The following is a 12,208-nucleotide window of genomic DNA, read 5'->3' on the forward strand; positions in this document are numbered from 1 at the left end:
AGGGCTTGCTAGCTCATGTCACATTTCCATTTCCAGTGCCACTAAGCCAAGGGAATTCCCATAACCACTCTGCTGGCCTCTCTCCAACACCTTTGGTGTTAGGAGTTAGTCCCCATATCAAGCAATGCCATGCTGTGGTTGACACACGGATTTCCTCTGGCTATGTGGCCAAATATGTATCACCTGGTGATGTGTAGTCACTCATGCTTGACAAGTGCCCACATTGTCCCCCCCCAGTGATAAGGTTCCAACCATTTGCTCATAACAACTAGCTACCCTTGTCATATTCAGAACGTTATTGAAGGGAAGAAAATGTAAAAGCTTGATCAGTATAGAGCTTTCAGTTGCAGTGGTTAAAGAAATAACAACCTTGTCATGTAAGCTAACAAATTAAAAGTGGAGCGGGTGACGCAACTGTAAAGAAATAAACGTGAAGACGAGAGGGTTATGTGAAATTCTTTTCACATTTCACAAAAGCTCTGTCTAAAAGGAATTCAGGTCTGGATTACTTTGAAATCGTCACTTGGGATCTAGGAACTTATTCAGTGTAGGTTTGGGTTCTCATGGTCTGGAATTTCACATCCTAGTGCTTATTTTCCTTCAGTGCTGGCAAAGTAGTCTTTTAGCTGGCATGTTTTATGTGTGCTTAGTAGAAATGGAATCCTTTATTAGCTCTTAGCTCTCTTTGGTCTCCAATTATAGGACACGTGGTGATTTGTATATTTTTTTACTGCGTTTTCACAGCATTGGACATATTATCCATCTCTCATGTCGAGTGCATGTACACAAATGAACAGTGTGTGATTTTCAAGTTGTTTTTCACACCTAAGGGAGCAGCTGTATTTATTAGCAAGAGTTCTGTCCAATGAGCCCTGTTACAGTATTTGTGCCATATGGTGACAATTCATTCATTGTAGGGATATTGCAATTTGTGAGATTGGATAGTGGTGATTTTTGGATTAGGTTGGCACACTATTTCCTCATGGCTCTGTTGTGCGGCGATATAATTCTATCACATAATCCTGCAGTGTGATCACTTTCCTGTTTGCCTCCAGAAATCTTCTTGCAAATGATGAGATTCCTGTTTTGCTTCCCACTCAGCTTCCCAAATAAGAACTAGAAAAAGCATCTGGGTTAAGCTTTGTTTTGCTGGTACAGTATGCCCTCAAAATGGGATCTCTGCTCTTGCCAGAAATGCCATAATACAGTGTTACAGCCACAGTTTTAAAAACGTGTGCGCTCTATAATCTGTCTGGGCTATATATTGCAGAGCAGTCTCTTTCTGTGTTTTGTGTCACATTGATGGTGATCTCATCCCCCTCCAGATATGGGGAATACGTTGCATATAAGAGTTGATATACATAGCTGCTGGGCAGACCATCCAGATATTATCGAACTGAAGACTGGCTGGTGCTTAGAGGAGGAGAGTAGAGGAAGGGAGCATTCTTCCCAGAGATCTTCTCATGACGACTGTGTGTGAAGTATCAGCTAGCTGCCCCCTCCCGTCTGCCCCTCAGATTATTGTGCCGTTTCGCCCCGTGCCTTGGCTTGGGAGACATCTACCCCCACCCAGAGCGCTCCGCCTCCCTTTCTCACTGCAAATGAGCTCTTGCTCTGTGTGTGTGTGTCTGCACGCCCGTCAGTCAGTATTTTTTCCCCCCCGAACGCTAATTAGAATAACAATAAGAGGAATGCGGTTAGAGCAAGATCCTTTCCCAGTGGCTCAGCCAGAGGTTGGGGGAGTCGTCCCACGTGTGCCTGAAAGGGCACACGCCGCTCTATTCATCCAGATGTGTCAGGCTAGGCAAAAAGCCCTGCGTGCCCTGCATGTCTGAGGCCCACTGTTTTGACTGGCAAAGCTGTTGGCCCCATTTTGGGATCACATATCGGAGGGACAAGCCTCATGAGACATCTCCCAGTCCAGGGAAGACTGGCTCTCTTTCTTTAGCAAGCTCCTCTGATATTGAGATTGCTAATGTAGCTCTGAAGTAGTCATTTGATGATGATATTATCCAAGTTATCGCACAAGGGCTTTTAGCGAGCATATTTTAGCTCGTTTTTGTGTAGCAATTAAACACGTAACTTAACACTGATATGGAACTGAAGGTATAGAGTTTTGAATGTTTGGCGCATTGAACTGAGACCGTTGATTCCCAGCAGCACTGATCTGTCTGGCCTGGCACAGCCTCAGTGTGTGGGGTATCCTCACCAGGATGAATATCGGTTCCAGGATGTTGTTGTAGCTCTGCTCACATACAGTATTAGGTCAACCATTTTGTTTATTAGCACAGGTCAAAAATCTACTAGAAAGATTGCATGACACACCCAGCCCCCAATTTTTTATACTTGTACAGTCTTAGTGTTCTCCTTACATTCCAATAACAGTGTTAGGAATATCCCAAAAAGCACGCACACCTTTTGGCCGACGTATCAAAATGAGTAGGGAATATGTAGTTTGGAGAGTGTTTTCACATTGGCAAGACGTCGCCGAGACATCAGAATAGAACGCCTGGCCGACATATAATCAATGTAGAATTTAGAATGTAGGCATTCTAAATACGTCTGTGAGAAGTCTTGCCAATTTAGCAAATGCTTACTACATCTAACTGGGATCATGATGGCTATTTAAATGATATCACAAGAATAGGCTAGACCAATGAGATCCTGTTGGATCTAATCCCATTCATTGAAGATGCCTCACCATTCTGTAAACCAGTAAGGACTGACCCAGAAGTTACCTATTTGGAGGGTGATAACATCACTGAAAGCACTAGTGCTACAAAATGTCCATCAGCGAGGGTGGAAAAGCAGTATGTGATGTAAGAAAGAGCAAGCCTCTGTTCCTCAAATCTTTCTGTTGGTTATTCGGCTATCTGCAATGGTTGCTTTTCCTGAACTCTTCCCACATCCATTATTTTTCCGCCATTTAAAAATGCAGCACAACAGGATGCATGCAACGCTGCCCCGGTAAACAAACATGGTTAGGGAAGTGGAATGGTCAAAGGGCAGAGTTTGTCTGCAGTGTGTAGTTTGTGTTCTTTTAGGGCTCAAATCACTAGAGTACTACAGACTGAGCTATTGTTTAACCTAAAGAAGAATAACAACCTAAGATAGTCTTTACCACATTGACAGTGGGAGATATACTCTGCCTGCAAAGAGGACTTTGGTGTATACTGAGGTTTCACTGTGTGTTTTGTGTGTGTTTGGGCATGTGATGGTTTATGAGTGTTTGTTTGTCATACACTAGGCAAGGCTTATCTGCTCACACTGGGTTTCCACGTCACAGCTCGGTGCATGTTTTCCATTTTGTCTTGTTTCTCTGAGGCTCTGCGTAAATTAATCAGATTTGGATGTACTTTCCCATGTTACAATCTGGGAATTGTTAAAGGATTACCGACTGTTTGGAATCAAGGTCCGGTAAAGGGCGTATTTGGATCATTCTTAAAGTTGGTCATGATCACTGTAATTAAACAATTGATTAAAACACGACATCACACAGCACATACGGGCCCCTCCACCCCCAAGCCTTATGTAGAGACATGGACCTACATAATCCTCAAACACTGTAACTATAGTAACCAGTGGAAAAGTGTCTGCATGTAATGTTGAAATGGGCTGTCTATGAAGCCTGCCATCAGTGTTCTCCACCCCCCTATCTGTGTATCCACTCAGACAGGAACACTGCTGGGAGGGGAGGGGAGGGGGTGAGTTGGTGACCCATGTGTTTGCTGAGGTTGACAGATTAGCCCAGCCTCTCTTGGAGAAGGCAAATTTAGCTTGGCATAAGAGCCAATACCTTGGGGGATGTTGTAGCCACAACAATTGCCCACCCCCTACTCCCCTCACAACCCCCTTCAGACCCCCACTCCTCCTCTCTGTGGATCTTCAGTCTTTCTCTACCAACCCCCTCAACGGTCAGGCTGACTTGAAGCACAGGAACAAAAAGCCAGCCTCACTAAAAGCCTGATTTTTAAAGGAGAGGTGATCTAACGCATTGTATTCACAATCTGAGTCACCACAGAGTCATTGATCGTACGGTAAACTGTGGGAGGATTGTGGAGAGCAGGAATTAATATGAATATTCCCTGAGGCATTGTCTGCCTGTGTTGCCTTCTATAGTTGTCTGCATGTGTCACTGGATTTATGCCTTCCTTTTTAAATGCCACTTGTAAGCTTTCTTTTCCTTTTTGACCAATAGCTCTGTGTGGAGCCTCCAGAGGAAAAACGTTGCCTTTCTTTGTGAATGTCTTAGTAGTGTTTCCCCATAGTACACATGGATCCAGCGTGTCCGTATGGCTGTTTGTGAAGAGATGCAGAGAGGGAATGCTTTTCGCACCAGCTCTTACCCATTCCCCTCCTCCCAGACTATTTTTTTCTGTTCTGTTTGTCCCTTTGCTGGGATGTTTTAGTGTTGACCACATTCCAGAGGGAGAGGAAAGCGGGGACTGTGGAGTGCTATCCCTCATGCACGAGCAGAGCGGGGAGCCACACCGTGACAGTGCTGTCCCCCTCTCCCACCCGCCCGCCAACCACACGTCCATGCTGTTCATGAATAATCCAGGCGGGCCGACGGGCCATTGCACTCAGCTGTGTGGGGGAAGATGCAAGAACAAAAGACAGGCAGCTCACAGCAGCCATGACTGAGCAGACTGGGATGAGAGGACAATGACCAGCAGTGTCAGTACAGACCGAGGCAGACTGGGATGAGAGGACAATGGCAAGCAGTGTCAGTACAGACAGAGGCAGGAGGCACAGACTATAGTAAATCACGTTTGTATATCTAGGCGCTTGCTCTCATCACTGTGCTGCCATGCTAAATACAAGAGCTGGGATCCCTGCCTGTCCGCTTACGTCTACAGACCCAAGAAGAAGAAAAAACATCACCAAAAAATACTTAATCTTTCCTAGCAGATGTGTGGTTAGCTGTAGGAAACAATCTCTTTACCAGAATCCTTTCCTCATCTGCCACCAAACGTAAGGCCGGAGAAGAGCATTATTAAACCTGATTTAAAGGTGATAAATACTAAATGGTGTAAGGGGGAATTTTTCATGGACACCAGTGAGGGTGCCCTTGGTCCTGCTCTAACGGCAGAACCCACGCCAAGTTGTTCCGTTCCTGTCCAGTTCATACCTTACAACAGCCTGAAAGTATTTGACATCTCCAAACACACAGAGCCGTCCGGCCCCGGCCGTGTGCAGGCTGCAGCAGATGTGCCTGGGCCCGGGCCACAGAGGGGGCTATTGTATCTGCCCTGGCACCCTGTAGAGAGGCTCTTCTGACAAGGTGCTGAGGATTGTCGATCTGATGCCATTTGGCAAGGATGACACTAACTGTCCGACTGCCAAGTTCAGCTCACAGGATATACACTACTGGGCAAAGCTGACTGACCTACCACTTTCCTGATAGCACAGTGACTTCCATTTGTTCTGCTGGGGAGTTTTTAGAATAATTTGCATATGTTATCCATTCTCACAAAAAATGTAACTTGTCTTGTCATGAGATATTGTACAATGATTTGAACAATATACATTTGGTGTAATATGGCATAGCTTACTATAAATGTCCCTTTAGGAATGGGCAGATAAAATATCTTAAGAGTACAGACCCGAAGGGTGAACCTTAATTCCTGCAGTTAGTGAATGCTAAATAGTACTAGTTTCCCATGTTGGCCTAGTGCGTTAGTTGGAGGCATTGACCGCTGATGTTGATGTTTGGTTAAAGTGTGGCATACGGCTGCAGCGTAGCTTAGGAGATGTTTGACCGTAGTCCTTCCATGTGACTTGCGGAAGTGTGGGACTCCCCTGGCTTAATAAGGGATGGGCAGGGCAGCTTCATGGTACAGCCGCCCTGCCCTGTGTCGTCAGTTCTATGGAAATACACACCTCTGTTATTCACACTGATATTAGACTTACCTGTCAATGTGGGTTGTGGTTCTGGAACAGATTGGTATGAGGGGAAAAGTCATGGTAGATTTCTGTCAGTTTGGAAATGGGAGCCCACAAATAATTGAATGACATTCTAAAAATTATAAATATTTCAACAGCATTTTTGTGATGAACATTTTTATAGATTATACTTTTTTTTTTGTATGCACACAAAAGCCTACAAAATGTAGGCCTAAGCGTTTGTTTTTTCTTTTGATTGTTTGTTCGAAAACCCTCTAGCATGAACAACTGTCCTGGGAAATGTAATCCGAAGATGAGAGCGAGAGAGAGAGAAGTAGCAGGTAGCAAGTCAAGGATGGCCCCTGTGTGCTCAGACAGAGCTTTTAACTGGAATGCCTCATTTTGGGGGCCCTTAATCTTCACATAAGGGAATGTATGGGCTAAAAGGAACCAGGAGCAGCTTCCCCATGAGCCAGGAAGCATAGAGCTGGGAACTAATGACATATGCTTATGAAGGTGGAGAAGGAAGCAGTGGATAAAACGGGGTAACTTCAGAATGGACTGACCTGAGTAACAGTGATTAGAATTAGAATATGATGTGTGCACGGTGGCGGGGATGGGATTGGGAGGGGAGGGTGATTCTAACGATTGGCTGGGGGGGTGCTTGCTGCTTGCCTCGAACCAAAGGCACATAGTGACTGAGGGGGATGTGGTGGTGGTATGGGGTTCTGGGGGAGGTGATTGCACAGCTAAGACTGTAAATCCTGAGCTGTGCTCTCGCCTGGGGGCAGCCAAGCTGTTTATCAGCATCTCCGTTTGAAAGAAATCATTCTCCATTGCAGTGCTATCTGCCTTGACCTACTTCTGGAGCGCCTCTATGACTTGTTGCTTGGCATTTTGGTCAAGACCGTTACCACTTTAGACAGCGTCTTGAGGTAATAGGTCCTGAAGGCATGGCTCTTCTGTTGCTCCTATTTACTTGATGCTTTTTTGGTTGATGACAGTTAATTAGTGGAAACCTGAAGCAGACATTAGTGGAATCCTGCCCCACCACTTCATCTGAAGGGCTGGACAGATATAGGTCAACATAACTAATGGTCAGTTTTATATCAAAAGTGTCCATGGCTTTGTGGGCTGCCTTGTGCTTTGTGTTGCGATGGTTGGCTTTTGTGTTTGGTGCTATTAAGAGCGCTGAGGGTGATGGGGGGAGAGTGCAAAGCTCGCTGTGGAGTTCAGTGGAAGAAGGGGTGGGGGGGGGGGGCGGTGTGGGGTGTTGAAAGAGAAGCTGTTTATTGGCTACACGCTACAGAAACAGCTTTTGGCTGTACTGCATGACTGGGCATTTGTGACAGCTAGAGTCCTGCTTGCCACATCTGCCCCAGGCACTGTGCATTCTACCAGTCAGACTGGAATCAATCACTTTCCACAGTTAAGCTAAAGAGCCTGTTTCAAGGCCCACTGATTGTCCTCTGTTTGTCTTAGTGCTCATAATATAAGGGAAATGTTACATGGAGCCCTTTTTGTCTTTTTGTGTTAGCCATCTCACCCTAGTCTGAGAACACTAGGGAAGTGAAAGTGACTTATTTTCAGATGATTTGGAAAAAATTTACTAATTACTGAGTAATATATGGCTGTGCACAGTCAGTGATCATGCTGGGTCAAAAGAAGTGATAATCATTCTGTGGACCATCTATCGCTCTGTCTCTTTCATTTTGTCCTCTGAATCTAGGGCACAGGCTCAGCATCAACAAAACTGTCCATTTCAGCTGGAATAAAAGGGCAGTCGGCACCCAATGTGTTCAAGTACACGGCAATACCTGTTGGTTAGACTTCCAGTGTTTTAATTGGCCATTCGGTGAAAGTAGGTTTTTAGGCCATTTCATTAGCTGGTTTAGGGCCCCATAGCTCCCCGTGGGTCTGTTTGATTCCAGGGGAGCTCTGGACAGTACAGTGGGATACTATCACCTTGTTTAAGGCTAGGATATCAGCCTCACTGTTCCAACGGCTGACTAGAGGTTGCCACTTTGGGACATAGGAGGTCCCACGTGGCCTGGGTTATTGGCTTAACCAGTGGCTTATTTAGGTCAGTTTTATGGCTTGAACATCGGAGGGTCAAGCTCATTCTCATATCAATACAGGTAGCCTAGTGGTTAGAGCGTTGGGCCAGTAACCGAAAGGTTAGATTACATTTACTCTAATCAACTTCTGGGGAGATAAAATAAATTTAAAAAAAAGGTACTCATTACATAACTGTGTGTTGTTCCAAAGCAATAACATCAAAACAGCAATGCTGCAAGGTTGATACAAGCAGTGGTTCCCAAAGTACGGTCTGCGGCTCACGGAGGTACAGAAGGGGGTCCAGGCCAGAGATTTTATTTAATTATTATTGTTTTTTTACATTTCATTTTTTTAAATATCAATATTGCTAGCAGATTAAACAAATTTGGCCAAGTGGTATGTGGAAAAGTTGCAGATACAATGTAATATTATTAATATATAATATACCCTTAAATGTGACCGACTGACTTGATTTGGTCTTTTTTTACATTGGATAAAAGTAGAGACTCAGAGCTAGAAAATGGTATATCATACACTACAGTTGAGGAACAATGGGAAAGCAATTCTCCTTTGAAAGTTGATAAACTTGTAACATCACTTTTGAGAAAAAGTCCCTTGAATATTTTGGTACCTACTGGAGAGCGCTTCTTTGTCTACACCCATTCAGCATCATTCACACCCTTTTAAGCTTTAGCCCCACCCATCTCTAAGGATTCACGTGTGAGGCTATGGACAAAACAACCAAAGATTTCAAGACTAAAGGCTGGTTTATACTACGGATGTGTTAGTAAATGTAATCTGGAGTGCCAGAGTGTGCTCTGGGCGTTCGTCAATTCAGAGCGTTGTCAGATTGGTCGTTCATAAATTCAGAACATTTCGCTCTCGGAGTGCACACTGGACACTCTGGCTGAAAAGTAGGGATGATCTGAGCGTTCTGACCTAACAGCAGCAGTCAAGCACCCAGCTAACGTTGGCTAGCTTGCTAGCTACTTCCAGATACAAACGAGAGAATGGCTTACTCTGACCATTTTTACTCACCATAGCAGAGCTGGTTAGGCTGTTTTTATGTTATCCAGAGCGTTGGTGACTGCAACTGTGCTGCTGGCAACAATTTAGTTATTCGTCAGCTATTTTGCGCTCTGTTACACTCAGACGAGAGTGCTCTGATATTGGAGTAGATAGACGTAGCTGGTAAATTCGCTCTGGCTATCGACAGTTGTTGCAGTGACATCATAAACATTCTATTGAAATAGTTAGTCTTTTGTTTAGACATGTAGCTAGCTAAACAATGAGCTATAATCCCAGCTCATAATGTTACTACCCTGCATGAATTTGCAGGTAGCTAACCAACCAGGTTCAATGTTAGCTAGCTAACATTAGGATATAACTACCAATGCAAATGGCTCTGAGATACAAATAATATTACTACACAGGCCTCCCGAGTGGCGCTGTGCGGCTTCGCTGGGTTGTGTTTCGGAGGACGTACAGCTCTCCACCTTTGCCTCTGCCTCTCCCGAGTCTGTGTGTGTGTGTCTCTGTCTCTGATACACGTAACATTTCTACTACGTGATATCTTTCAAAAAAAGCCACATTAGAAACTACCTACACATACTGACCAGCTCATAATATAGACCGAAGTGTGCTACATGGCAGACCAATCCCAACTCCTCTCTCGACATGTCCAGTCAACTCATTATCTCAGCCAATCATGGATAGCGGGAAGGTTGCAGACTTTTTCCATGGCTAAACCAACTAGGCCCGTAATTTAACAATTGTATTCATATTTACAGATGGCATACATGTTTGATATTAAGGCACATGAAAGACCATATGTTCCAGAAGGCATTTCTGCCCCAAAACTAATTTTGATAAAAATATTTCAAGACTTTTTGTGCACAGTGCGTACAGAATTATCTTGGGTTATTTGAGCATAGCGGTCAGAATATTGGTGTGGAGGAAGAAGTCTTACATGCTCACATCAAGCACACAATCTCTTTTAGGCTTTACCTTAAGACAAAAGAAGGGAAAGTGTTTTTCATAGAAATATTTTCTTTTTTTGATAAAGATATAGTACACACTGTTCTCTACCGGGCTGGGAAGAGCGAGTGCAAGCTGATGAACTTAATTGCTGTGTAAGGACACAGCATTCAGTTAGCAACCACAGAGTAAATACTGTGTAATCGATGAGAATAGAGCCACAGCACAGCTTTCAAGATGTGTGCTGATGTAGTTTGGAATTAGTTTGTAAAAGTGATATGCTATGCCTAGTTGATTTTCATATGCTTCAGATGGGGCTTTATTTGAAATCTCATTAAGCCCGAGACTGCCTGGCTGTCACCCCGAGCAGTTGACTCATACGTAATGTCAATGACCTCAGTCTTCCTATTTACCCTGTTTTGCTCTCCAATTAAATGTGTAGCCTAATTGATGACTAACGTAAGGCTCATCCTTTGCGGTCCTTTATACATTAGTTACCAAAACGTTTCGGATTGTATCACACAAACCCAAGGCTTTTCATTTAGCATGTTTAGAATTCCCACAGGGACCAGCACAAAAAAATAATTGAAATGTATGTACTCTGTACTGTAAGTCGCTCTGGATAAGAGCATCTGCTAAATTACTCAAATGTAGAATATGCAAACCGAAAGCACAGCTAAATATGCTAAAACTGCTTGGTCATAAACATTTAATAATTTTACACATGGTCTCCTCAGTGATCTAATGCTCTCTCTGTTTCCCCTGACAACAGTATATCAAGATCCCCGCCCCGTCCCCAGAGGCCCCAGATGCACTCCGGGTCTTCTCCTTCTACCTGTCCAGTGATAGCAAGGACAAACCTCAGGCCAGCTTTGACTGCATCCACCAGCATGTCTCAGGGTAAGCCCACTCTACTGTTTTCAGTCAACCACAGATGGAATTCAAAGCCAGTTCACAGTAGAGCTGGGACGATAAACCAAACATTTTCGACACCGACCATACCGATCACTTATTGTAGACATTTTGCTGATATTGTATAGTACGATAAGTAGCCTATACTAGAGAAATGTCAAATATGAAATGAATTACGTTTGCTAATATGGGTGATTGTTAATTGGACAATTGATGGCTACAACCATCAAACTAGTAGTAGAAGGTTAAAGGATAATTTAAAGAACAGTGGTGCTCATTTTTATTAACTTATTGTATTTATTGTTATGGCATCAATTCAGGCAGTTTATCATGATATGTATTTGTGCCCATATCGCCCCAACTAGTTCAGTCAGATTGGGACCACAGGGAATTTTGAGACACTGCTCTCTCTCTCTCTCGCTCTATCTTTCATTGCTAACGCAAGTAACCCTTGTCCCCATGTGACTGACCGCTAGAAACCAGTGACAGCTTATCCCAGACTGTTTTTCTTACCATGTATAGTTCAGACTTATTTTTGAACTACTCATAACCTCTGACCTTTTGAAGTAAGCACTATTTGTTGAGGTCTTGTTTTTCCTTTGAGTTACTGTAAGCACCTATTTAGCGTGCTGTGTTCCTGAAGTTTGAATGCTGGTGTATTAGTATTTCATATTTTATTAGGATCCCCATTAGCTGTTGCTTCAGCAACAGCTACTATTCCTGGGGTCCACACAAAACATAAAACATGACATGGTACAAAACATAAATAGACAAGTGCAGCTCAAGGACATAACTACATACATTTTTAAATGGGAAAAATAGACAAAGTCCTGTACTTACACAACAGAGGGACCTACAGTGCCTTGCAAACGTATTCATATCCTTGGATTTCTTCACATTTTGTTACAAAGCAGAATTAAAAGTTACTTAATTGTCATTTCAACAATCTATTAATTGTCATTTCAACAATCTACTCAAAATACTCTGTCAAAGTTCATTAATAGAAATTACATAACTAAAATATTCAGCCCATATGTTCAGGCATGTCTAAATTAGTTTAGGAATAACATTTGTCTTAAAAAAATGACATAAGTTACATGGACTCACTCTGTGTGAAATAATAGGGGTTGACATAATTTTTTTGAATGACTAACCCTTCCTCTGTCCCCCCCATACATACAGTCAGTCAAGTATTGAATTCCATGCACAGATTCAACTACAAAGCTTCATAAAGAAGGGCAGTGATTGTTAGATGGGTAACAATAACAAATCAGACATTGAATATCTCTTTTAAGCATAATCAAGTTAATAATTATGCTGTGGATTATGTATTAAACCACCCAGACACGTCAAAGATACAGTTGTCCTTCTAAAC

General features: G+C 43.3%; 1 protein-coding gene across 1 annotated transcript in view; it reads left to right on the plus strand.

Moving 5' to 3' along the window:
- The window catches only part of LOC139540482 (RNA polymerase II elongation factor ELL2-like), a 50,938-nt gene that overhangs the window by 11,154 nt on the left and 27,576 nt on the right, over positions 1 to 12,208 (plus strand). The window contains exon 3 of the mRNA XM_071344346.1: positions 10,694 to 10,821. Coding sequence (XP_071200447.1) covers positions 10,694 to 10,821 — 128 coding nt within the window. The remainder of the gene's footprint in view (positions 1 to 10,693; positions 10,822 to 12,208) is intronic.

Source organism: Salvelinus alpinus, chromosome 15, assembly GCF_045679555.1.
Source record: "Salvelinus alpinus chromosome 15, SLU_Salpinus.1, whole genome shotgun sequence".
In the NCBI taxonomy this organism is placed as follows: Eukaryota; Metazoa; Chordata; class Actinopteri; order Salmoniformes; family Salmonidae; genus Salvelinus; species Salvelinus alpinus.